Source organism: Peromyscus maniculatus, chromosome 1, assembly GCF_049852395.1.
Source record: "Peromyscus maniculatus bairdii isolate BWxNUB_F1_BW_parent chromosome 1, HU_Pman_BW_mat_3.1, whole genome shotgun sequence".
Lineage (NCBI taxonomy): Eukaryota > Metazoa > Chordata > Mammalia > Rodentia > Cricetidae > Peromyscus > Peromyscus maniculatus.
Genome location: NC_134852.1, coordinates 154,325,199 through 154,352,097, shown reverse-complemented (window position 1 = coordinate 154,352,097; position 26,899 = coordinate 154,325,199). Strand labels below are relative to the sequence as shown.

At 50.0% G+C, this 26,899-nt stretch overlaps 1 protein-coding gene across 2 annotated transcripts; it reads right to left on the bottom strand.

The window, feature by feature from the left end:
* Nucleotides 1-6,232: 6,232 nt before the first annotated feature.
* Dhcr7 (7-dehydrocholesterol reductase) lies at nt 6,233-26,831 on the bottom strand. 2 transcript variants are annotated; one of them, XM_006977319.4, is made up of 8 exons: nt 26,690-26,831; nt 20,501-20,592; nt 19,199-19,421; nt 16,225-16,315; nt 15,310-15,523; nt 13,358-13,562; nt 11,225-11,356; nt 6,233-7,597 (listed from the first exon to the last, which is right to left on the bottom strand). In XM_006977319.4, the coding sequence occupies exons 1-8, from the start codon at nt 26,777-26,779 to the stop codon at nt 7,133-7,135; spliced, it is 1,512 nt and encodes a 503-aa protein (XP_006977381.2). In that variant the 5' UTR covers nt 26,780-26,831; the 3' UTR covers nt 6,233-7,132. The 2 variants fall into 2 exon arrangements, with proteins under 2 accessions (XP_006977381.2, XP_076412014.1); XM_076555899.1 differs by lacking the exon at nt 26,690-26,831 and adding an exon at nt 24,689-24,710.
* Nucleotides 26,832-26,899: the final 68 nt, after the last annotated feature.

The following is a 26,899-nucleotide window of genomic DNA, read 5'->3' as shown; positions in this document are numbered from 1 at the left end:
TAGAAAGAATCATCAGCAAGGCTAAGAGGATCCTATCTAGTTTTACAGAATACCCTGACCATAAGCCATTGAATGACCAAAAAAACACCCACCCCACCTCTTGGGAATGTGGGCCTCATTTTCTTAAAATTACTTTTTACCTCCTGCGGGCAAAGACATGTTTAGGGAATCCTGAAAAGAAAAATTTTGGGTTAATTGTCAAGTCCTAGGAGAGTTAGTTAGTTGTATCATTTGTCCAGTATTTGCATAATGGGAAAGTACAGGGCTTGACTCAAGTCCTTGCTTGAGTAGTCTATGAATCTGGATCGTCTCAGCTAGCCAGCTCAAAATTGTCCCGAGCAGTTTGTAGTCCAAAGCCGATCTTTTTGTGGTATTAATCAGCTTAATGGCTTTACCATAGTCCAAGTGGAACTGTCATTGTGGGATCCTGCCATCTTTTTGAAGATTTCAAAGTCACTGTTAGGCGGGGTCATGGTTCCTGGCAGACTTTTTTTTTTTTTAATTGCCTCCTCTGTGGGATAATTACTGGAGTAATCACAGTCTGACAAATGTCTGTCTCTCTGAACCACGAATGTTCTTCCCAGAAGAGAATATCTTCACAGCAACTTCTCCCCACCATTTGCCTCACCAAACTTCTCCAAATTGACCTTTGCCGAAGCTTTCTTGTAATAAGATGGTCCTGGCAATTCTTCTCTGAACAAGCAGCAGTAAACCCTTTGTCCCTGGTAGCAGCATCACCCAAGTCACCAACACGATAAGATGGAGCCAGCAACTTGGAGCACCAGCCGCTGCCTCCATGGTCCCACCTCCACCGTTTGTGGCTCGGCCCTGGCCGAAGCCTCTCCTTAGCAAGCCTCCTAGGTCGGCCTCAAATTTGGGATCCTCCTGCCTCTGCCTCCTTCATTAAATCCAACCAGTGTGCTTCACCACAACCAGCAACCTGTAGCTTGGGTCTGAACTGGGGCCCGCAAGGCCACAGGCAAGTAGCTTTTTCTTTAATTCATACCATGAACATTGGGTGCCAGATGTAGCATGAATCTTAAAAGGTCTTATTAATAAAAACAAACCTCGAGCCAGGTATTGGGGTGTGGGATGACTCATCCCTAGCAGGCTTGAGACCCAGCCAAATAAAAAAGATACTTTCTGAGAGGTCTGCCTAAGGGCCTTAGCAACAGCAGCTGAAAGATGATCTGGAGATGACCTGGACCAATGACAGACAGTCATGTCACACCAGCAGATACATATTCATCAGACCTCCCCCCAAGGAGGGGTGGAGGATACATAAGGCTTGCCTCTAACTGAATAAACTGAGCTTGTAGTTTCCACATTCTCCCTGAGTCTGTGTGGTTTGACTCTGTGCCTAATTGGCCCCCTTCCCCAAAGGGAACAACAGCACAGGACCCTGCTGCCACTTTGGGGTGAACAATGAAAGATCAGAGACACAGAACACAAGCCACAGCTAACCTCACTGGCCAGCTTCTCAGCTGATCCTGTTTCCTCAAACTGGAAGTCCTCATCTGGAATGAATGAATCTCAGTTGAACTAAGCCTAAAAGCTTAACCAGGCTTTAGTTCCTGGTCCTCACACCTTATATACCTTTTTGCTTCCTGCCATTGCTTCCTGGGACTAAAGGCCATGTGTCACCATGCCTGGCTGTATTCAGCGTGACTTTGACTCACAGAGATCCGGATGGATCTCTGCTTCCAGAATGCTAGGATTAAAGGTGTGTGTGCCAACATTTTCTGGCCTCTATGTCTATCTATGGCTGTTCTATTCTCTGACCCCAGATAAGTTTATTAGGGTACACAATATATTGGGGAACACAATATCACCACGGACTAGCTTTGGGGTCCAGAGATTTTATTCATGTTTAACTGGACCTAAGGTGGCTCAAGGCACTTTGGACATCTACTTCTTGCAGTCCCATGTGAGGGTGGCGGCAGTGGATCCTGTCCAAGGTTCCAGTGGAGGGGGGCCAGAGACACACAGCCAGGACCTCTTGGCTCAGGAGACACAGTTGCTACATAAGCAGAAGCCAAGGCATGGGAACAGGTAGGGACAAGTGGAAGGCTTTCCAATAGAACTTTCCAGACTCTGATTGACAAGTCACAAAGCCACTGCTAGAAGGATGGCTTATATCTCCCCCTCCTCACCCCTCCCCCTTGAACCACCCTCCAATGTAGTAGTCCAAACCCATCAGCGATAACCTTGTCATGTATCAAACCATCTCTGAGGTGTGGGAGTCCAGAAGCACTGAGCTGGGTAGTCCCAGGCTGAGCTGCCCTGTGAGGCTATAGAAGGTGACCTTGGAGGTTGCCATCTCATCTGAAAACTCAACAGGGCCAGGGAACCTGTTTCCCAGGCAGCTCATGTTTGGCACATTGGTGTGGCTGTGGGAGGGAGGCCTCTGCCCCAGTCTGATAAGTGTCCTTGGGATATGGTGGTGCCTCCCAGAGACCACAGGCTGAAGTACCATGACCTCCATGCAGATCTGGAAGATGGACTTGCATTTTGTGTTACTACAGTCTATTGATTACACAGGTCAGTGCTACTCTGGGTGGAGAGCTCTTTGGATAACAGGATTGCCTGCAGGTGGGTCTTGAGGTACCATCTTGGAGGCTGATACAGAAGAGCCCAGAGCAAGGAGACTCAGGAAGGCCACTGAGAGGAGAGGCTTGCCACCAGGACCAGAGCTCTAGGGACTGGGATCTGATGACCCTCCACTGGCTGAGGGAGGATTGAGAGCAGGTCCTCCCAGTTTCTGAAGCTCCTTCCTGGCTCCTGGCCTAGCACGTGCCTGGAAGAGTTCCCAGCCAAGGTGCTGGAGCCAAGTAGCATGGCTGCAAAACAGAACTGTGGCAAGGACAGATGAAGACAGGGGACCTGGAAGGCATCGGAAACACATGGCCCTAGGTATGACATCTGTGACTTCTGGCTCACACCTGCCTGCCTACCTAGAAAGGTAGAGGCCTGGGCCTCTCAGAAAACAAAATTACTCAAATGAAAGCCAGGAGCAAGACAGCTTTCTGATAACTAACATCGGTGGCTTGTGGAGGAGGCTGAGGTAGAACCAGATGGAAACTGCCATCTCTGAGCCTCTATGGGCAGGAACAATGGGCCCCTGTGTATGGCTTAAATCCTCAGGTATTGGTCCTCACCTTCACCTGGTTTGAGAAAGGGCTCCCTGCTCTCTGTCCACAGGCCTCTGGCTCCCATTTTAACATGAACCTGGGATTATAGATGCTCATATCTGGCTTTTCGTGGATGAGAACTCAGGTCCTCAAGCTTACAGAGCAAGCACTGTACCCATTGACTCTGGAGTTCACCAATTCACTAGGCTGGCCAGTCAGTGAGCCCCAGCAACCCACTGGTCTCTTGTCTCCCCAGTGGATTACCTGCTCACACCACCACACCCAGCTTTCTCATGTGGGTTCTGAGACTCAAACTCGGTCCTCATGGTTCAGAGCAAACACTTTACCAACTGAGCCAACTCCCCAGCCCTCGATTCTTTTTAAAATATTTTAAACCAAGGGCTGGAGTTCAGTTCTGAGCATTCACATGGTAGCTTACAACTATCTGTAACTCCAGTTTCAAGGGTTCCAGTTCCTTCTTCTGGTCTATGGGCACCAGACATTCATTCAGTGCTCTTACATACTATGGGAGTTTGAATGTAATTGGCCCCCATAATCTCATAGGGAGTGGCACTATTAGGAGGTATGGCTTTGGTGGAGTGGTTATGGCCTTTTTGGAGGAAATATGTCACTGTAGGGGCAGGCTTTGAGGTTTCCTATGCTCAGGATACTACCCAGTGTCTCAGTTGACTTCCTTTTCCTGTAAGATGTAGCACTCTCAGCTCCAGCACATCTGTCTGCATGCTGCAATGCTCTCTGTCATGATGATAATGGAGGGAAACTCTGAAACTGTAAGCCACCACCACAAATAGCTGGTTTTTATTATAAGAGTTGCTGTGGTCATGGTCTCTTCATAGTAATTAAAAACCCCTAGACACATCCATACTAGCAGAACACTCATACACATAAAATATATACATCTAAAAATATTTTTAATTTTAATCTTTTAACTAGCAGATTAACTACGTGGAGTTGTCTTGTTAGTTCTGCTTTAGGCACCACACATTCAATCCAAAAGCCAGGCAAGCATGGGAATACACATCTGTAACCCAGGACTTGGGGACTGAGGCAAAAGGTTTGCCACAGGTTCTGGGCCAACCTAGGCTACATGGGAGACTTTACCGTTTTAGGAAAAAAAAAACAAAACTAAAAAGATAAAAACACTGTATGATTAACAATGGCTCCTGTGCTGTGAAACAGATCTCCAAATAATGGTCCTGTGTGTGAACACTCCATGCACTCTGCCCCGGGTCTCCTGGCCTGTCCCTTGTAGTAGGGCTGCAATGAAGACACCTACTTTTAAACCTGGTCTCAGCTACTTGCCAGGCACATTTTACAGGGCAAATTCCTTCAATCCCCTCATTCCATTTGAGTCACCCAATGTTGTCACAGAGGGTCTGCGGACCCAAGGGCTCTCCAGGAAGGCAGATGTGTTACATGCTGTGAAGTTGTGTTCTGAGGATTGGTTGGAAAACAAGTTTGGAGGTGTCTTGGCCCTGTTGCTGGAGATCCAGTTTTTATCTCAAGGGACAAAGGACAAATGATCCCTCCAGTCACTCTGATTGTGCCCATGGTTTCCAACACTCAATCTCTCTGGGTCTGTCTGATGCCTGATGGGGTGTGAGGAGACTGTCAGGGTGCCTCCGGCCAGAGCACAGTTCAGCTTGCCCTACCTTGGAAGTACCACGAAAAGCCTGGCTTGAGGCTGTACTGAGAACTGTAGCTGGCCAGCGGCAGAGGCTGACACAGTCTATGGTCCTGGGCTCTGTGGCTTACTGTCTTCACTCCAGAGGGAGTGGGCTTCATCTGCTGGTGGCTGGGTAGGCAGGACAGACAGACCCACAGCAGGCAGAGCTCTGGGAGAGCAGCCCACAGCCCAGCAGTCACTGAGCACCAGAGGTGAGGGCACCTCTAGTGGGTAGCTGTTCCAGCTTCGACCTTGAAGCACTGCCCCTAGTAAGGCAGCAGGTAACTGCCACACAAGCCTATGACCTGGCCCCTGGTGCATGGCCGAGACCAGAGACCTTGACACCTGAGGTGCATATATGCAGGCTCTCTTGGCTTCTAGTGATCCTGGACACTGGATGGCAGACCAAGTCAGAGTTCTCCAGAGAAGCATGCTGGATTGCACCTCACCTCTCCCAGATCTTGTAACCAACCCCTTTACTGGTTCTAAGTTATCACAAAATAAACCTCTTTTAACTACCAGATTAACTATGTGGAGTTGCCTTGTTAGTTTCCCGCTTTAGGCACCACACACTAAAGCCCTAAACCATAGCTGGGCTCCCAGGCTAAAACAAACTAGAACCATATAAGCCATTGACAAGCACTACGGACATTTGAATCCAGGCCTCCTACCACAGGAGCTTAAATGTCTTTCTCCAGCAATACGGGAAGACCGAACTCTGACCTTCAGCACACACAAAGGAGGATGCTGAGGCCACGACACGGTGGATCACCCACTCAAGCTTTTATAGCCTTCAGAAGGCAGAGCCAGAGTTCACAAGTACACAGTGGGACCTGGTATCTAAGTTTACAGCCACCACCTCCCAGCCTCCTTAGGACCTTGTTCAAGGGAGAAATGAAAGTGCCCATGTGTGGCCAATAAAGATGCCTGAAACCCCTGTGTCCACATTCTCGGACAGGCCGGGAGAACACCAAGTTAGGCTGGTGCGATCCAGGACTCCCTCCAGGAGCAACTGTCAATCTTCAACCAGCTCTAACCGGAAGCAGATCAGCTGTGCCCGGGCTGTGGGCACCACTTACTTCTCATTCACCTCCACTTCTCCAGAAACTAAAGTCCAGACTCAACTGTGTGGCTTCTTCTTTTGTTTGAGGCAGCTAAGCATGCTGGCTTCCTGTCACCACAAATGGAATGGACTCCTCGCCTCCAGCAAGTAAATGACCCAGCAAAGTCTGGACTGATGGAGGATTAGAGGGTTGAGGCACAGTTCACCCTGATACCCAATAGGATATGAAGCTTTGATAGTGCCCTGTGCACTGCTTCTGATACTTCCTGGGGTTCCATCCTATACCGTATAACACCCCCCATCTCCCCCTCTGGAACTGGTCAGGCCCATTCTAGAGACAGCACAATGTGGCCCATTTAAAAAGGCAGGTTTAATAGAAAGAATCATCAGCAAGGCTAAGAGGATCCTATCTAGTTTTACAGAATACCCTGAGTTTTGGGGGCTAGTGTCGCTAATGAGAATGGGTCCCCTCCTCAACACTGGAAGTCCTGTTGTGGAAGGTGTGGCTGAGGCCACAGGCTGGTGATACATTCTGGGTTTTCTAAGCTAAATCTGTTTACCCTCGAACCAAGTGTCTTGGGGTAAACAAGAAGCACCTTCCAGAAGAGGGCAGGTGGCTGACCTGCTAGATGGGTGGGTCCTCAGGGAGTCTTGTTCTGGAAACTGTCTCATGTCACAAAGACTGTAGCAGATTAGCCAGGGACTGTGAAGTCCCTACCGCTGTGACTTCCCAGTCCACTGCCTGGCCCTCCTGGGGTAAGAACAAGAAACAAGAACCTAAAGACAGCGCCTTCCTCCTGCAATGGCCTCTGAGCCCTCTGCTGATCAACACTGCACACCTCTTCAGACAAAAATGGCCCAGGGTCCAGTCCACCATGGCAGAACAGGAGGGGAAGGGGGCAGTGTCAAAATCCTTAGATCCCACGTTGTCTCCAGTTTAACAGGATGGCCCAGTCCTGGGAGACACGTGGCAAGCCTAAGCCATCTGGGCAACACAGATCAAGGGCTTCCAACATAAAGACAGACATGAAAGGGCCAAGGTCCTCTGCCCTCAGGATGCTCAATCAAGAAAACCGCCAGTCTGCGGGAGGGCCAGTCCAGCTGCCACCAGACAGACACTGTTGGGCACTAGGCTCTCCATTTTCCAGATGCGCAAACTGACACTCCTGCAGGAGGAAGCCGAGATGCCAACCCCCATGTATCCAACTCCACGCATTCGATAAAGCCTCGCTATGCTTCCCAGGATGGTCCTTAGAAGATTCCAGGCAGCAGGCGGTAGGGCACTGCCGCCGTGTAGCGCTCCCAGTCACGGCCATACTTGTTGGCACAGCGGTGTTCGTCACGGAGGCAGCGGTGGGTGAGCAGGATAGTCATGTAGATGATGTAGAAGTAGGGGAGGAGGTGGCCGCCACCACAAGCCAGGCAGTAGGCTAGGCTGCCCATCAGATCCCCAGTATAATTGAAGTGGCGGGCCACACCCCAGAAGCCCGACACCAACAGCTTGCTGTGGTGTTTCTGCCCATCGGCTGACGTGTAGGAGCACTCGATGGCCTTGGGCTTCTTGCCCCAGATGAGGCAGCGTCCATCTGTCCTACGGAACAGGTCCTTCTGATGGTTGGTTATTCGGAAGATATAGTAACCCACCAGGCCGAGCAGCAGGATGCCCACAGCATTGGGAGTGGAGAGATGCACAGGGTGGTACACCAAGTACAGGCCCTGTAGGGAGAGAGGGTAGGAGGAGAGAGATGAAGGGTGGCCCATCATGGAGCGCAGTGGGCAGCAGTGTGGGCTGAGCAGGGCAGACCCTGCCCCTGCCCCAGACACGTCACGCCAGTTTCCTTTTCCATTAAGTAAGACACATAGAGCTAGGCATAATGGCACACATCTGTAATCCCAGGACTCAGGGGGATGAGGCAGGAGGGCTGCAAGTTCAAGACCTGCTTGGACAGTTTATTGAAACCTCATCAGACCTCGTTTCAAAATAGGTAAGAGGAGAGGGCAGAAGATAGAGCAGTTGCTTAGCATGCCCAGGGTCCAGGTGCCACTCCAAGGACTGGCAAGCAGAGGGAGAGAGAGGGAGGGCAAGAGAGGGGAGGAAGAAAACAGGTTGAATACACTCAGCCCCTCAACACCCTCCCTGGTTACAGGGTCTACTGCTTTCTGATCACTCGACTGACTGGGTTCCGCAGCTGCTGCATTCTGTGTGCCAATGAAGACAACCGTGTTTACATCATCGCAAGGTCTAAAAACTGTCATTGGATCACCACTGGTTGGAACTGGTAAATCATTCTACTGTACAAAAGTAAACTATACAACACATAAGATAATGTGAATATATCATGGTGACAGCTGATTTTATTTATCAACGTGGATAGACCACAAATTGTGGAGATGAGACTAACATTTATTTGTGTGTGTGTGTGTGTGTGTGTGTGTGTGTGTGTGTGTGTGTGTGTATGCACCTGAGTACACATGAAGCTATCAGAAGAAAGTGTCTGCTGTCCTCCTCTGTCACGCTCCACCTTCTCCTTTGAGGCTGGGTCTCTCCCTGAACCTGGGGCTCAAATTTTCTTGGCTAGGCTAGGAGCTGAGAAGGCTCAGTCATCCTTCTGTCTCTGCCCTAGGATTACAGGCATGCATGGGACTCCCAGTTTGTTCTCTGGGTGCTGAGATCTGAACTCTGGTCCTCCTGATGATGCAGCACACACTCTTAACCCTTGAGGTTATCTCTCCAGCTGAGATTAACATTTAAATAAGCACTGAGTAAAGCAGATGAACACCCACAATGTGGGTGGACCTCATTTAATACATTGAGACCAACCTCCCTTGGGATAAAGGGGATGCTGCCAGCAGGCAGTCTTCGATTTTGAACTCCAACATCAGCCTTCTCCTGGCTTCCAGGCCCCCACTGAAAGTTTGGGACCTACCAGGCCCCATCATCACCCCAGCTCCTGCTTATTCTGCTCCTTGAGAGACCCCCAAAACAAATATAGAATAAAGAATATACCTGTATACACACATCTCATAGCCATATGGCTGTGCCTCAGAACACAAAGGCCAGGTTCCAGGACGCACCCAAATCCATGGTGCTCAATCCCTCCATGTGAGACAGGTACATAAACAGATGTGGTGGCTCTCACCCACAATCCAGCACTCAGGCTGAGGCAGGAGAATAATAGCTGAAGGCCAGCTTCACTTCACAGTGAGTGCCAGCCAGCCAGGGCTGCAAAGTAAGACTACCTCAAAATAACAAAAACAGGGCTGGGGAGATGACTCAGTGGTTACAGAGGACCCATCATCCATGTGGAGCAGCTCGCAACTGCCTAAAACTCCAGCTCCAGAGGTTCTAGTGCCCCCTTCTGGATTCTGTGGGCACCTGTACTCACATGCGAGCACACACACACACTGATAATGAAAAAAATAAATCTAAAATAATAAACAAAAAAACCCCCAAGAGACAGTGTAGTGTTTGTCTATAATCTGTGCACATCCCCCTATAAACCTGAAGTCACCTCTAGATTAAAGAGATGCCTAATTATCTACAATATACTATATAGTAGAGATGTTTAATTGCCTATGTGAAGCCCATTAAGATGTAAATGCTGGCCAGGTGGCGGTGACCACGCCTTTAATCTCAGCACTGGGAAGCAGAGACAGGCAGACCTCTGTGAGTTCAAGGTCAACATGATCTACAAAGTGAGTTCCAGGATACTCAAGGCAAGGACAGCAAAGTTCCAGGACAGAGAAAGCTTGTCTTGAAGAAAAAAAAAATGTAAATGCTGAACAAATGATTGTGAGACCACATTTAGGGAATACTGACACAGAAAAAAAAAAAAAACTCCATATTCATTCAGCACAGTTTCTTGTTTATATTTTGAGATAGTCTCATGTTGCCCAAGATGACCTTGAACTTTCTATGTAGCTGAGGGTGACTTTGAACTCCTGATCCTCCTACCTCAACCAACTAAGAGCTGGGAGTGTTCAAGAAGACCAGCAAGTTAAAAAAAAAATACATGTGTAGCTTAGTCTATGGACCTTTCAGCACAGAAGCCGCTGTATCTTAAGGCTGAAACAAGGCCTGCTAGATAGAAAGACTTGTGTAAGTTCGGTCTCTGTCACCAGTTCACACACTGGCACTGTAGAGACAATGAGGTGGCCCATGAGCAGGTGCCCAATCAGTGCAAACACCGGTCCATGTGAGCTGCTCATTGTAGTGGGTGGCATTCCAGCTTTGATCTGGAAGTTCCAACCCCTACTGAGGCTTAGGCAACTGTCATGCCTATAAGGCGGGGCCAAGGGAGGCACCAAGAGACCCGAGATCTGGATGGGCCAGCATACGTTCTCTGGTCCTGGACCCTAGACGGTAGAGGCTGACCAAGCAGAGCTCCAGAGAACACTGCTGGACCTTCCCCAGACCCCGAGACCTACCTATCCCTTCATTTGTAAGTTACCCACTAAATAAATCTTCCTTTTAACTACGTGGAGTGGCCTTAATAATTTCACCAATAGCTGGTGAGGACCTACAGTTAGTGAAAGTCGGGGGCTGACACCTGTCCAAGTCCTTACTCTCCACCCTCGTCCTTGCTGGGAACTACCGCTTTCCCAGCACCCTTGCACAGGTAGCCAGACCACTTCCACAGCCCACGTCACCATCAGCTACGCAAGCAGCTGCCAGAGGCCCACCTCACCGACTCCCACCTGGAGAGGCCAACAACAGCCTCCTGTGCTGCTCTGAGCTCCTCCCAGCCTCTGATGAGCAGGCACACTTCTACCATGGTGCGGACATAGCCGAGAGGTGGGGATTAGGACATACAGCCCCGCTTGAGTCACTGCTGGCCACCCTGGTGGCTCTACCCTGCCTGGTTGAGCTGGGGGTTCTGCCCTGACTACAGGATGACTAGGGACATGCTCATATGGGTGCAATCCCAGGGCTTCCCGGACCAACTAATAGTGGTTAGAGTGGATCAGCTTAACATGGTTCAAAAGCCATTCCACACCATCTGCTGCTCAATTTCTGTACAGTTCTCAGCAGCTCTCCAGGCCTTATGTGGGATAACTTTGCCCAGCCACAGCCACGAGGGCAAGGCTGAGCTACAGTTGGTAGGCCGGGTGAGTTATATGCACTTTGGGTGGGTACTTTCAGTGCCGAGTGGGTGAAGTGGGAACCAAATCCCATGATGGGTCAAGGATATCTGTGATACAAGGAACTTTCCCCTCATGGGAGAAGACACTGGTCCAGTGGGCCCCAGGGGCTAACGCCTTAACAAGCTCAGCAGCAGCTGAAGACCACACAGTCAATGCCCACGAGGCTGGTCATCCTGTCCCAGCACCCTGGCTCCTCACCTGCAGTGTGTAGAGGTAGGGCAGCCACACGCAGTCACCCCAGCCCAGGTACCACCCAAAGTGGTCATGGCAGATGTCAATGGTCTTCAGGTACCAGGTTTCATTCCAGAAGAAATCTAACACATAGATGGCCTGCAAGACAAAGCCACCACTGTTACCACCACAGCCCCATGCAAGGGAGGGATGGGGGATGGGCAACTGGGATGTTGTGAAGTAACTTGACTAAGTCACTGTGGGGCTGGGAACAGTCTTCTGGGTGGAGGGGCCACTGTCGGTCAGCAGGAGGAGCTCCCAGCTATGGCCCCCACTGGTGACATGAGATGTGGAGCTTGGAGCAGAGGTGACTCAGGATGGAAGGGCTCAGGGACTGTCCCTGGGATGCTGGCCCTGAGGGATAGACAGCAACAAGGACATCCACAGGGTGAGTGTCCCAGCTTTGGCCCCTGTCAGCTGCCCCTCAGAACCATGACACACATAAGGTATCCAAGAAGACTGAGGTCCACTCACAGAGATGGGCAAGAAGCAAAGACCCTGCTTTGCTTTGTCACTTCTCATCTCGAGGGAACATGAGGCCACAAGCTATGACTATGGCTGGGACACACAGGGAGCCTTCCAGAGACTCCAGACTCACCACTAAGGTGTGCCAGCCAGTTACATAAGCAACAGCATCAGAGCACCCTGCCCTAGCATGTCCCTTATAAGTGGGGAGTGGCACCTCACACAGGCATGCTGGGATTTGCCTACAACACCCACACACAGTCCCTTGGCTGTGACGGGAAGCTGGCCCGAGGAGCCCAGACCCAGTGCTCTCTGGAAAAGTGGGTCTCTTCTGCATCCATCTCTAGGCCCCAGCACAGAAGGAGCTTCACGGAGGACCACAGAGAAGACTCCTCCCAGAGGCCATGATGCTGGCCATATCACTTACTCCTCGGGTCCACAGGTACAAACGACCAGAGCCGGTGGAAGGCAGGGATTTATCCCATCCAGTCTGGGCCTGCCTGAGCTGTGCCCAAGGCCTCCTGCTGGCCTCCTCCTCCTCCGCAATCATTCTCACCTGGCACCCTGCAGCCCTGCTGGACACACCAGCTCCAGGCCACATCCCAACACCACTGGGCATTTTTTTCTCACTACTTCTTGTTATTACTGTTTTTTTTTTTTTCCTTTTCTTTTGCACATATGTGTATGCAGTACATGTGTGGGGATCTATATCTATATCTATATATATCTATATCTATCTCTATATCTATCTATCTATCTATCTATCTATCTATCTATCTATCTATCTATCTATCTATCTATCTATCTATCTATCTATCTATCTATTGGTGTGTGTGTGTGTGTGTGTGTGTAGGCCAGAGGTTGAAGTCTTCCACTTTATTCATTGAGTCAAGGTCTCTTAGTCAAACCCAGAGCTCACTGATGGCTAATCTCACTAGTCAGCTTACTCTGGAAATCTCCTACCTCTGCCTTCTGAGGCTGGAATTATTGGTGGGCTACCACATCCACCCAGCATTTACATGGGTTCTGGGGATCCTAACCCTGGCCTGCATGCTTTTAGGGGAAGTACTTTAACCACAGAGCCATCTCTCTAGTCTTGTTCTTAAAAAAGGGTCTCACACCCTGGTCCAGGCAGCTCTCAAACTCAATTCGTAGGCCCCAGGCAGCCTTGAACTCACAAGAATCCTCCTGCTGCAGCCTCCTGAGTGATAACTGCTCAGGAGTTGATGGAAATCCCCAAAAGGGCCCATGTTGGTCCCGCCTGGCCACAAGCTCCCTAGTTTTCAATGCTCCAGACAGAGGCCCTTCCTCAGTGTCTCAGACTCTCCCACCAGGTGGACGACACAAGCCACTGCTTGTGCCTGGAGTATGTCTGTGGTCTCCCCTCTCTAACCTAAGCTGGTTCACAAAAGCCCAGGTACTCTCAGATCCCATCTGAGTGCAGTCCCTCAGGGCCAGACGGCATGGTGTCTACCTCATCCCTCCTGGGGCTAGCACAGTGGCAGTGGCATCCATATAAGGGTAGATTCTCAACACGTGCTCACTGTGGCCTGGAAGGGCCAGCTCTGAATGGATGGCATGCTGAGAAATCTCCCAGATACCCCACCCTCCCTAGCTGTAAGCACACTAAGTTACCTGCAGGACATTGACCAAAATCATGGAGTTGGTCACATGGCCATAAAGCTCCTGCTGCTTGGCAGCAAAGGACAGGTTGATAAGGGTCCAGGCCACGATCCCCGGGCGTCCATTGAAGAACAGCTTGAAGTCAAACCACTTTCCAATTCGAGGGTTGAACTCAATGCCCATCATATAGTTGTAGAAGAAATTGCCTGTGAATTTGCTTAAAAATATCAACAAAAGATACATTAAAATTTTGTTTTAGATTTATTTTTATGTATATGAGTGTTTTACCCTAATGTTTGTCTGTGCATCATATGTATACAGTGTCCTCAGAGGCCAGAAGAGGGCATGGGATCCCCTGGAACTGGAGTCACAGACAGTTGTGAGCTGCCATGTGAGTGCTGGGAATCAAACCCAGGTCCTCTACAAGAGCAGCCAGTGCTTTTAACCACTGGGCCATGTTCCCCACCCTCCAAAGTCACATTTAATCAACTATCACATCTTGCTACACGTGGCTCATCCAGCTTCGTGGACACCAGTGTTCAGGTGCTGGCAAGTAAAGGAGGCAGCAAGGGTGCAGCCATAACCACGAAGTATCCACAGAGGGGAGAACATGGCAGTCCTTCCCTCTGCCCCACATCCACATTTGTTCTCACTTAGAGCACACAGTGCACAGCAAAGACACAGAACAAGGATTAAGTGGCAAGTGCCCCGCGCTTACAGCCTGAGCTCCAGGGCCCACGTTTCTCCCTGCTCTACAACTTCAGTGACCACTCATGGTCTTGGTCACCTGGGCCCACAGCAGACTCCTTATTCCAGACTGGGGCAGAGAATTAGCTGAGATAATAACCGGGGTAGAGACCCTTCCTAGGTATAGCCTACTGTGCATGCACAGGGATTATTGCGAGCTATGACAGCAGGTTCTCATGTCTACTTCCCACCGTCAGGCTAAGCAGAAAGAACTAAAACATCAATCACATCTGCAAAAGCAGCCACAGCCCTGGAAGCCACAAAGGGCAGCACAGAAGTAACCTGCAGGGCAGGGTAACACAAGCCACACAGCATCCTCATCTGAGTGTGGTTCCCCAAGCCAAAACCAACAGCTAAGGATGGGATGTTCTGTTTTCATCCGGATCCCCAGACAAAATTAAGAATTCCAGAAGACCTCACCAAATATCTGCTGATTGGTAGATGGGTGGATGGAGGGACAGATGGATGGATGGATGGATGGATGGATGGATGGATGGATGGATGGATGGACGGGTGGATGGGTAAATATATAGATTGAGTAGATGGATGGGTGGATGGGTAAGTAGATGGATGAATGAGTGGATAGGTAGATGGAAGGGTGTATGGGTATATAACGGGTTAGGTAGATGGATAAATAGATATATGAGTGAGTGTATGGTGGGTGGATGGATGGATGAATGGATGGGTTGGTGGGTAGGTTGATGAATGGATAGATGGATGGATAGATAGATGGGTGTATGGGTGGGTAGGTGTATAGAAGGTTAGATAAGTGGTTGTGAGGGTGGATGGATGAGTAAATAGATGGTAAGTGGGTAGATGGACAGATGAGTAAATGGATGGGTAGGCAGATGGGATGGAACTGATGGTTGGCCTCTAACCCAAAGTTTCCATGAGAATGCTTCAAGCAAGCAGGGATCTCCTGGGAAGCAGTGATGATAAAAATAACAAGATTCTTTTCCAAGGCTAAGGCTGTTTCACAAGAGATAATCCAAAGATAGAGGCAATGATCTACCTCTGCCTCATCAGAAGCTGTCCTTCTGGTTTAGCTGCTCCCATGGCAGCCTTGGTTGCCTCTCAAGCAAGAAAACCCAGACTTCAAAAAGGCTGATCCTTTTTTGATCACTTCTCAAGGCTTCTCAATTTATCTGTATGGGAGCACACAACCCTGGGTAGAGGTATCCACCATCCTAGGCTTGACCAGTCACTAAGGAACTTACCGGTCTTCAACACTGGTGGGGAACAGGTAGCCCTTGATCATTGCGAATGTGGACACAGCATAGCCCAGAATGTTGGCACACCACAGCAGTGGGATCCAGTTGTCAAAGATGATGGTGGGGGAGAACCAGGATAGGAAGTAAGCGTTCAAAAACCAGAGGAAGTGAGTAATGAGCCAGGCTTGCAGTCCATTCACCTCATACTTGTTTACAATCCCTGCAGGATCAAACAGAGCACTCTCGTTGGATCACACAGCCTGGCTGTGTACCTGCCTCACGTCCTACCTGCTCCTTGGCCTCTGTTGCTTTAGACCCCTGGCTGGAGCCCCCGGGTACCATTCTGGAAGGGGGGCATCTTCTGTTGCATACCCAGGCTTTCAAGCCAGTGGCAACCCTCACACAGAGAGAAAGGGGCTGCTCCTACCAAAGCCAGAGCGGGAGACCTCTACAAGTTGCTTTTCATGCTCTTTAGGTCTGTGAGGAGTTAGCAAGGTCAATCCAGTGGCAGGTAAGGCAAGGCCAACCCTGTGTTCTCCCACGCTCCACTTGTGTCTGCCACAGTGTCTCTCTGAGAGCTCTCTGCTAGACAGGCGGAATTCCAACCCACGCCATTAGCGGTATGAAGCTGGGCTCCCTGAGGGTTCTTAGAGATGACCCATGGGTTAGTGGTAGGGCTGGCCTTGCCACACCACTGTAAAGCAGTGGGAGGAGAGGCCAGCAGAATCAAGGACTGCATTCCTGAGTGAGGAAGAAGCCGTGTCTATGATGGCACGGATGTTTCCGGAACCTTGAAGCCTAGTGGACGACATCCAAACTAAATTAGTTCTTATCTGGGACTCGGTGTGGAAGAGCAGCTCTGGGAGCCAGGAATATGAGGTGGCCAGGGAAAGACACCTACCAACTGAGGGGAAAGGTTACCTGCTGGAGTTATGGCACCTTCTTGGACACCTCCCACATAGCCCGGCAGAAATCGGTGGCAGAAGTCAGGAAGCCAGGAATAAAGAAGCACCTGAAATGGAATTTTAGTCGGAAAGATTGGCAGCCTGCAGGGGATAGTTGTACGATTTGACCTGGCCTAATTTTATCAGACAGATATGAACACAAGACACTGAGTTTAGTGCTCCAGGGGCTGGTCTAGCTTCCCAACAAATGTGCAAAAACCTACTCCTGGCCTTGGAACACAAGGGTCAAGTCAAACACATGGGTCCTCCCAACCCCTTTTCAAGGCCATTTATAAACACTGAGGTTCCATCCACACCCTATGAAGCCCACCCTTTCAACATCACCGTTCAAAGTCATGTAATAGGTTCACAAGACCAGGCAACCATCACTAGTCTGATTTTAAAACACTACCCAAGAGAACCCTGGGAGTGGAGAGAAACAACTTGACCATTAAGAGCACTGGCTGCTCGTCCAGAGGGCTTGGATTCAATTCCCAGCACCAGCACCCACATGGCGGCTCACAACAGTCTGTAATCTCAGTTCCAGGGGATCCTATGCTGTACTCTTCTGTCCTTCACCAGGTACTGTAAACATACAGTGACATACATACCTGTAAGAAAAACACCTATACATAAAATAAATAAATCTTTTGTTTGTTTGTTTTTTCAGACAGGTTTTCTCTCGGTAGCCCTGGCTGTCCTGGAACTCATTCTGTAGACCAGACTGGCCTCAAACTCAGAGATCTGCCTGTCTCTTCCTCCCGAGTGCTGGGATTAAAGGCATTTGCCACGACCACCCAGGAAAATAAATAAATCTTTAAAAAAAAATGTTTTTGTTTTTTATTTTAAAAAAGGAAGCCCTGTTTCCATTGTCAACTGCTTCTCATCCTTCTGTGCTCCCTGGTAACCACCAATCTTTCCAGCCTGTGGATATGGTCTAGACATTTCACATAAATGCAATCACTCGAACGGGCCTTGGCATCTTCCACCTGGCACCTGTTTCCAATAATGGTCCAAAGAGCAGCCTATACCAGAGCTCATTCCTTCCTACAGTCTAAGAGTATTCCACTCATGAACAGACCACATGTTATTTATCCTGTCCTCAACTGGACGGCGGGGCTGTTGGTAGGGAAAAGGGGCTGGCTAAAGAAACCCACCTAACCCTGGAGCCCAGAACTAAGGAAAGATGGCTCAGATCAGGGCAGAAAGAAACACAGTTAGGTTCAGTCAGATCAGAGCCATCTCTGACCCTGGGCAACTGACTTGTGAAACCAACCACTCACAGAGCAGGATAGTAGAACCCTGGGCCCAGGGTTGACTCCACCCCTAAGACTTCCTGTGTAAACCGCCTTGCCTAGTAAGTAAGAAAAAAAGCTGTTCTCTCCACCCTGGTAGAGGCAGCTACTCTCCTGGACTCCTCCTTCCCAAATAAATCTCTTTCTCAAAAGAGTTTTGGGTTTCAAGACCTTCATTCACTGGTGCACAGAAGAACCTTGCTGGGACATCGCATAGTGGATTGAGCAAGGGGGAGCTGAACAGAAGAACCTTGCTAAGACATCCCATAGTGGATTGAGCAAGGGGGAGCTAAACAGAAGAACCTTGCTGAGACATCCCATAGTGGATTGAGCAACGAGGAGCTGAACAGAAGATCCTTGTTGAGACGTTGCTCAGTGAACAGAGCAAGAGAGAGCTGGTAACACTGAGCCAGAGGAGATTGCAGCTCTCCAGAGAGGAGCAGGATTGCTATATCCTGCAGGGAAACCATCACCCATCACACCAGGTATAGCCTGACTTTCCCAAATAGTCAGGATACCCTTCTCTGCTAAAGCAGTTCCAGGCCTGACTCTCCTGAGAAGTCAGAAAAATTTCCCTTCCAGGGCTGGACTGCTTCTTTGCAGTTTCAGCTGTCAGAGCTGTGCTAAACAGCTCCAGGTGTCCGGGACACCTTCAGGGCAGAGCTGTTGTTCTGAGCAGCTTGAGGTGTCCCAGAGACCTCGCCCTCCAGGGTTGAAATGTCTCCTTGCAATTCAGCCATCAGAGCTGTCCTAAGCAGCTCAAGGTGTTGCCTGACTCCCTAGGTAGTCAGGACACCAAACCCACAGAGTTGCAAAAGATGAACCAGTTTACTTACACTGGTTTTTTTGCTTTGACTCACGCTATCCTTCTCACCCAAAGGACCAGGGGAATGAAAGGAGGGGGACCCTGGAGCACAAAAGCTTGGACCCTGGGAGAAACAAGTCTCAATGCAAAGTTCTGCCTGGGGAAATGCAAGTTGATCTGCATCCCATGTGGTTCCCTAACAACTCTGTCCAACATCCCATGTGGTTTGACTCACGCTATCCTTCTCACCCAAAGGACCAGGGGAATGAAAGGAGGGGAACCCTGGAGCACAAAAGCTTGGACCCTGAAAGAAACAAGTCTCAATGCAAAGTTCTGCCTGGGGAAATGCAAGTTGATCTGCATCCCATGTGGTTCCCTAACACACCCTGTCCAACATCCAACCTATGAAGGCTGCTTCTGCCCAGTTCAGGTCAGAGTGGCTGCATCATAAACAAAAACACACTTGACCAGGACCATCTGGAAACCTGTGGGTGGAAGCAGTAGCCTTGGGTTTACCAAGAGTCTACCTAGAACACCCCCTGCCAGGAGCTACTGTGAGAAAGATTCCAGCTACGTATAGGGTCTCCCTAGGCCAGCCTATGCTCTCCCAGGCAGTTTTGTTCACTGCCTGGTAGGGCATGCTGCTGAGCTACAGCCAGGTGCTAGAAACCATGGAAGATACAGTATGACACACGTATGCTTCCTGCTCTGTGTATCTGCTTTGGAGGTAACTGCTACATCCCGAGAATATGAGCATCACTCTGAGTCAGAAGTCTGCATCTCAGACAAGACCCTGGCAGCACACCATGGTCCCCGTCCACTGCACCCCAGCCCCAAGGCAGAGGACTGACCTGGAAGCTGACCCACAAGGTATACAGTTGGACAGCTTTAGCTGTCACAGGTGGTGTCTTGGCCCAGATGTCTGCCAGATTAGCACGGCCGGTGGCTATGTCCACTACGGGGGTGGTCAGCGAGCAGCTGTACTGGTCACATGCCATGATGAAGTAGTATACAATGAATGGTGCGAAGAGCAGCAAGAAAATGACGCTGGCCAGGGAGAACCAGTCCACTTCCCTGAGAGAAGGACAAAGGGCGGTCAGCATGAGGCCTCCTGTTCTCAAGCCCGAGGAGACTTACAGACTTCCTTCTGTCCTTTGGAGCCCATGACGAGGCTTTCTAAGACACCCTCCCAGCCCTTGACCTCACAGGGGTCTCTGAAATGTCCCTCCTATCCCTTGGGCCCTATAGACTCTGAGATTCCCTTTTGTCCCTCAGACCCCATGGTGGGGTACCTAAGATACCCTTCCATCCCTCTGAGACTCTCTTCTGTCCCTTGAGCCCTCCAATCCCCTTGGGCCACATAGGGGTCTCTATGTGTGGGACTCTCCTTCACACCACTCAGAACCTGGTGGGAAAGAGTATCCGTTCAGCAAACCCTCCAGTCAAGGCAAGTCACTCAGGCTGCTCCTGTGTCATCACCAGAAGGTGTCCTATCTGTGGCCACCAACAAAAAGCCCAGGCATGAGCACAGGGAACTCTTCAGGACCCTGAGGGCCAGGAGTTTCCCCATCCTTAGGCAGGGAGGATACTGAACACATAAGGTTCTCAAGTGCTCAATGGCAGAGAGAGCACCCTGACACCAACACAGGGCCCCTAGGTTGATGGCAGGGCTCCAGATGACCCTTATGCCATCTGAAATACCTGGAATCCTGGCAGGGTAGGGCAGAGGAAAGTCACACACCTGCCCTCGTGTGATAGGTGACAAGGTGCATTCAAAACATAGTCATGGTGAAAATAGCTCAGCAAATTACCTTTAGGCCGTGAGCATGGGGCACGTATGGATCCTTTCCCTAAGAGATCTCAGGATATACACACAGATATCTCAATACCCAAGGGTGTGTGGGGGGGGGGGCGGGGGAGTCAGACATGAGACTGTTTCCAGCCCCAAGCACTTCAGACAAGGGATAGTCTACCCAAAATGGTTTCAAGGTCTTCTTTCCAATTCTTTATTTTGTAGAACAGGAAACAGCTTAGCTTTCATTTGTCTTTAAAGAAAATTATGATTTTTTTAACATCATTTTTAACATCCCTGAGGCTGAAACCCTTGAGATCCCAGTTCACCCTCCAGCTAGTAAAACACATGAGCCCCTTACCAGGCCCGGCCCCATTGTCCTTGAGATTCAGCCTTGCCATTCGGACTCTTGGTCTTGGGGGCGTTGTGCTGGGATTTTGAAGCCATCAGGTCCTGAGGGAAGAAGAGAAGGCTTCAGATTCTCCCAGAAAGTCAGACCCTACCAGGACTTGAGCGGTGACCAGAACAGATGACGATTTTTACAGCTTCTCAGCAACTGGTCACCCACACCAGATTCTGGGGTGGGGAGCTAGGGGGAGAAGGTGCTTCAGGCACACTGTTGCCAAAATTTTCCATGGTGAGAGGTATTTTGTCACACAATGTGAGAGCTGCGGCAGCAAGTCAGTCCAACAGGGAAGCTTCTGCAGGAAGAGTGGAGCAGAAAGAGCCGGCCCCTCTGTGCACCCAAAGTCTGGCTCCAGGCTCTCTGGGCACTCCCAGCTTACATCTGTAGAATCGATGTAGAGGAAGAGAATTGCCTCTGGCTGGGGAGAGCACTTGCCTGCTCACAAGCCTAAGGACCAGAGGTTGGATCTCCATGACCCACACAAATGCCAGGTAAGCATGGCAGCTCATCTGTAATTCTAGTCTCAGGAAGCAGAGACAGGGTCCCCAGAGCAAGCTGGCTAGCAACACTTCGCTGTATGAGAGCTCCAGGTTTAGGTTTAGTCTTTAGGAAAGATTGCCTCCTACCTCAAGAACAGAGAGCCACTGAGAAACTCCACAAGGACGCGTGTGCACACACACACAAAGTACATACAGAAAAAGAAAAAGGGACAAGGGTGAGATCGACCTCTAAGACGTCTTCGCTCTCTGGCGATGCTGGCCTCAGAACTTGTGCTGCCGGGATATGCCAGCCTGCTTCTGACGGACCACCCCCAGAAGCTGTCACATTGCTTCTTGCCCAGCAGCACACAATGCACATGGCACATTTGCAGTCCCATGCAGCAGACAATGGGGCCCCTATCTCCTCCATCTCTGGTACCTACACTTATGACAATAAACCCAGGGCCACGTGCCCACATGCCTTCCAGGAGGCTCAACAGAGAGCACTGGCATTCTTCTAGCCCTGACTCACAGATAAGACCCAAGGATATAAAGCTTGGCACCAACATTACTTTCTGGTAATTTAACAGGTTGGAAAATTGAAAAAGCCAATGAGGAAAAAACTTCAGACCTCAACACTGAAGACACTAATGAAGGCTGCCCACAGAGTGCACATCTTTCTGTTTTTTGGAGACAGGGTCTTACTGTCTGTAGCCTAGACTGCCCGGAACTCACAGCAATCCCTCTGTCTCAGCCTCAAAGTTGCTGTGATCCACCACACCTAGCAATAACATGCGTCTTCTAGGATGAAAAAAAAACAAAAACAAACAAAAAGCAAGGGCTGACAGATGGTTCGGTAGATAAAGGTGCCTATTGCTGAGGTGGACAGCCCAAGTTCAATACCTGGCACCCAGGTAGAAGAGGGAGAGAACCAACTCTTAAGGTTGTCCTCTGACCTCTGTGCACTATGGCATACCCTGAGCCATGTCAGCAGAGAGCACGTGACTAGTGCTGGGGCTCAGTTGGTAGAGCCTAGCATGCACAAAGCCCCGAGTTCAATCCCCAACACCACATAAACTGGGTGTGGTACTGCACACCTGCAATCCCGGCACACAGGAGATAGAGGCAGGAGGGTTAGGAGTTCAAGGCCGTCCTAAACTACACAGAAAGTTCAAGGCCAGCTTGGTCTACATGAGACTCTGGAAAAAATACGATAGAAAACATTTTCAATTTATCTGGAGGTCATGTATCTGGCCATACTTCAGTCACAGGCACCAAATTCTGTGGGAAAAAAAGTACAGCCTGTGCAGGGCAGCTGGGTAGAGGGGACCAAGGGTAGAGGGGATCCTTTTCCACTCTCAAGGCTCACAGAACAACGGACATGTGACTGGTGCACTGATTTCTTCATTTGGCGGTGACTTTTTTGAGATTTTATTTTTATCTTATGTGTATGGAGATTTTGCCTGCATATATATGTCTGTACACCATTTGTATACAGTACTTCCAGAAGAGAATGCCAGGTCTCCTGGAACTGTAGGGAGTTCGAGACGGTTGTGAGCCACCATATGGGTGCTGGGCATCGAACCCAGGTCCTCTGGGAGAGCAGCCAGTACTCTCTGCCACAGGGCAACCTCTCCAGCCCATTCTTCAGTTTTTAAAACAGTGCCTCACTGCCGCTGCCCACGCTCACAAGCATTGTGAGCAACACATTCACCTTTGACCTCTGGGCCAGAGGTTTCACAACAGAATGGAGTTGTCTTTCTCAGAAGTGGCTTTCAAAATGTCCAGGCTCAGAAGTCCCCCAAGGTCGGCTCAATCCTTGTCCATATACTGAGCCACACTCTGCCAGAGAGGCCACAAAGTTACCCAAGGAGCTGAAATGTCAAGGTCAAAGGCAGATAAGGATCCACACTGCATGTATCAAGGCCACTGCTGATATCAAGCAGGGGACAAGCTCAGGGCTTGTCACTCAACGCTCCACAGTCTATCTGGGGTGACTGAGCCGTGTCAGCAGAGAGCATGGAGGACTGCGCCGCCGTGGGTGGATGGAAAGTTTCAGAGAGGCTCAGAAGTGCTGGACCCAGCACAGGCAAGCCACAGACGTTAAGAGATCCTCCTAGGGTGCTGACAGCTCTACCTGCACATGCAAAACCATTCTGACACTCCCTGGTCCTATCCCTTACCCTGGAGCTGGCACATTCCCATGGAACACACTAGGAAGCCACTGATGCCAAAAACACAGAGGAACTCAGAAAACAACCTGTACTGGGAACCAGTCTCTATGGGAATGCAAGAGAACTGGGGACCTATTGAGTGTCCCATGGCACATAAGTCTATGTCCCCAAGGATTTGTGTTGGTCATCGATATAAAAGATAGATGAAGAAGGTTCACTGGTGTCCCACTTGTTAAATGAAACCAATGGACCAGGCACAGTGATGCATGTCTTTAATCTCAGCACTTAGGAGGCAGAAGCAGACAAAGCTCTGTGAGTTTGAGGCCAGCCTGGAATACACAGTGAATTCCAGACCAGCAGAGCAACAACAGAAAAGAAAGAAAGAAAAAGAAAGAAAAGAAGGAAGGAACAGGGAGAGAGAGAGAGAGAGAGAGAGAGAGAGAGAGAGAGAGAGAGAGAGAGAAAGAAAGAAAGAAAGAAAGAAAGAAAGAAAGAAAGAAAGAAAGAAAGAAAGAAAGAAAGAAAGAAAGAAAGAAAGAGAATATGACTCAGGTCAAGGTAGCCTGGCCACACAGCAACTGGAAAAACATCCACCAGACTAAGGCGATGGGATGATTTCAATGACACTTCGGGAAGAGAAAAGCAAAAGGTGCTCATGATGAACCTCCACGCTGTAGAGCTGAGGGGAGGGGCTGTGAGGGGTGCCAACCTGTAAAGGAAACTACTGCTACCAGGATGGTTGGTTGTGAAAGCAGAACACCTGTGGCCTTGAGAGGTGACACCCAGAACAGAGGAAAGTGGCAGGCCTGTCTTTCTGGATGGCCATGTAGCCTTGAACTTGATGTGTAGCCAAAAATAACCTTGAATTCCTGACTCTTCAGCCTTCATCTCCTAAGTACTAGAGTTGTAGGTGTATGCCACCACAGTTTTTAATTACTATTATTTATTTATCCTGTGGAGGGGAGCATGTGTAGTGGTCAGCAGACAGCTACTAAATCAGTAGAAAGCACAAACCTATGGCGTTGAGGTTTAGACTAACCTTCCAGTTACTGGGGCATGGCAAACCAAAACAAATTTTTCAGCATCTCTCATGGTTTCTGTAGGTCAGAAATTAGGGAAGGAATGGGCTGCAGGGGTGTATTATAGGAGTAGTCAGCTGTACATTAAGCTTTAGATGCCCAGAGTCTCCTCCCACAGGCCCATGTGGGCTGACTTGGCCTAGCTCATGAGTGGCCTCAAGCCAGTGAGAGCACTCACAAGGGCAGTTGCTGGGGGGAAGGGGAGCCTTTCAGATCTCGCCTTGGAGACCCTAGTAGCCACAGCTCAGTCACTTCACATCCTGAAGGGGCAACAGGAAGGTATGGCTAGAGGAGCTGCTGCTGGGGCTGTCGTGGGATGACACAGCCTGCCACTAGCAACTACCAGCCATTCAGCATCTACCAAGAGCCAGGTGCCCAGGCTACCTGAAGAATGAGCAATGTTACACCCACCTACACAGATGAGACACTGGTGAAGAGGAAGGCAGGGCAATATGCTGGCTGCTAACACAGCCTAGGAGACAAGGCTGGGTCTGTTGCTCCACTTTGGCACACTGGGAGTCCGTGAAGTAATGACATGGCTAACTTTGCATACCAGATTCCAGGGACCTTCCATGCAGGGAGGCATCTCTGTTGCTGGAATTTTCCAGAAGCAATAGGGTGTCCAATCTGGAGATTTGTTAGCCCCAGGTGTGGTGTTGGATTTTAAGATGAAAAGGTAGGAAATCCTGGAAATGGGTGGGTGGTGAGAAACATGTCCACCTGCATGGACCGACGGGAATTTATCCTGGGAAATACTCGGGGTGGTGGCAGTGGGCAGATGCAATTACTTTTTGTAGTGCCTTGTACAGACATGAAAAGTTATGTCACACCCACTGACAATCACCAGAGAAATCAGATGCTCTGGCACCCAGTGCCACAAAGAGCTGGCTCTGCAGTCAGCAGGGCCAGCACCTCCCATATCATGGAAGGAACCAGAAGATGAGAGGTTCCATTTGGATCCTCTGAGAGTATTACAAGTCGGGGCACACTGGGTTTTCCTCCATTTTTCTAACAGACAAGCTTCTGTAGCTAAATGGCATCTGTTAGTCTACTGTGTCCCACCACTTTCCCCAGGTCAAGTGAGGCTGGCTGCTGGAGTGACCCAAGGCTGCAGAACTCTGGTCTGACTTGTCTTGAAAGTTTAGGGGTCCCTGTGGAGGAACTGCAGTTCCTGGAGGCCCCAGAAATAAGCATGAGCCCAATGAGGAAGGAAATGACCTGACACCCTGATCCCTGAGTCTTTGGAATAATTTCTTGTTCTACCCAAAGTTATAGGTTCTCTGCTTTTCAGAAGTTCCAAAATATCCATCAGATGTGAAACCAAGTGTTTTCTCCTTTCTCAGGTCCATCCCAGGCCTTATTACCCTCCCAGGTTGTTCACAGATTTATTATTTACACATATCTACTGTTCCACCTTTCTGTCCCAAAGCTTTTTTTGTTTGTTTGTTTGGTTGGTTGGTTGTTTTACCAATTCTTTGGTAGCGCAGCCTTACTCTACCCTGCTCGGTGTACCTCTTCCTGGCATGCAGATCCACTATGCCCATCGGCTACTTTGGCTCTTTGTTTTGTTTTAAGGAGCAGTTTCAGGAAGATTCTATCAAAAAGTAGCTCAAAAATTAAGGATGTTCTGTTGTTTGAATTCGTCCTCTAAAAACCATTTTGATCTTTAGTGGGGTAGGGGACTCTCCACAACCTTGGAGAGGCCAGTTGTGCCTAGTACTTCCCAGGACCCTCATGCCAGCAGGTAATCCATCTGTCTTCTGGGAGAATAATTAGAATCATTCAAATCCTCCTGAAAAGATTCACCAAGCTGTATGTACCCTGAGGTAAGAACATGGGCCAAAGGGTGTGTGTCTACACTTGCCCCCTACGTCAGAGCATTCGCAGGTCCCCCGGGGAACTGGGACCTCATCCCACAGGAGATGGCTGCCTCTCCTAGCCACAGGCCCCAGCTAAGGAAAACAAGGTCCACCGCCATACCTACTCGAAGGTTCACCTGCCCATCTGAGCAAGCATCCCCTACGTCCCCCGACCCCCAGCCACTGGGCCCACCGTCCCCTTCCCCTAGCACACATCTCTCCAAACTCGAGCACACAGCCTCCTGTCCTGTGCACATGCCCCTGATCTGCACACTGGTCCCTCGCCTGAGCATACGCCCCCAAATCTGCACATTTGTTCCCCAATCTCCCCAAAACCTGTGCAAACGCGCATGCCCCAGTCGACAAACACATTCGGATCACACGCACATCCTCCCATCTTACACACCGCCTCTTTTCCTGAATACTCACCCCTCACCCCCCGCAATCTGTACATACGGCCCCCTCTCCTGCACTCTCGAAGCCCCCCACCCTCTGTCTGTGCGCACGGTCCCATTCTCGCACTCTGTCCTGGTCAGTGCACACAAAACCTCACCTGCTTGCCGTGTTCAGGCGGTTGACCCGCGCTCTCCAGCGGAGCCCCAAGTGTCTGCCTGAAGCCCCGCCCAAGATGACGTGATATCATGGGCGACCAATTGGGAGTGGACTTCGAGAGCCGCGCCCTGCGATTGGTGAAGGCGGTGAGCTGACTTGGAGCCCACCGGGACCGCCAGTCGGCCGCCGCCGGCTTGAGATTGACAGCAGG

Coding starts and splice junctions, on each gene's coding strand:
- Dhcr7 (XM_006977319.4), bottom strand. CDS start 26,779: ATGATATCACGTCATCTTGGGCGGGGCTTCAGGCAGACACTTGGGGCT. Junction 16,316..19,198: donor CCTTGTGGGTCAGCTTCCAG/GTCAGTCCTCTG, acceptor ATTCCATTTCAG/GTGCTTCTTTATTCCTGGCT. Junction 7,598..11,224: donor CCTACCTCTACACACTGCAG/GTGAGGAGCCAG, acceptor CTCTCCCTACAG/GGCCTGTACTTGGTGTACCA.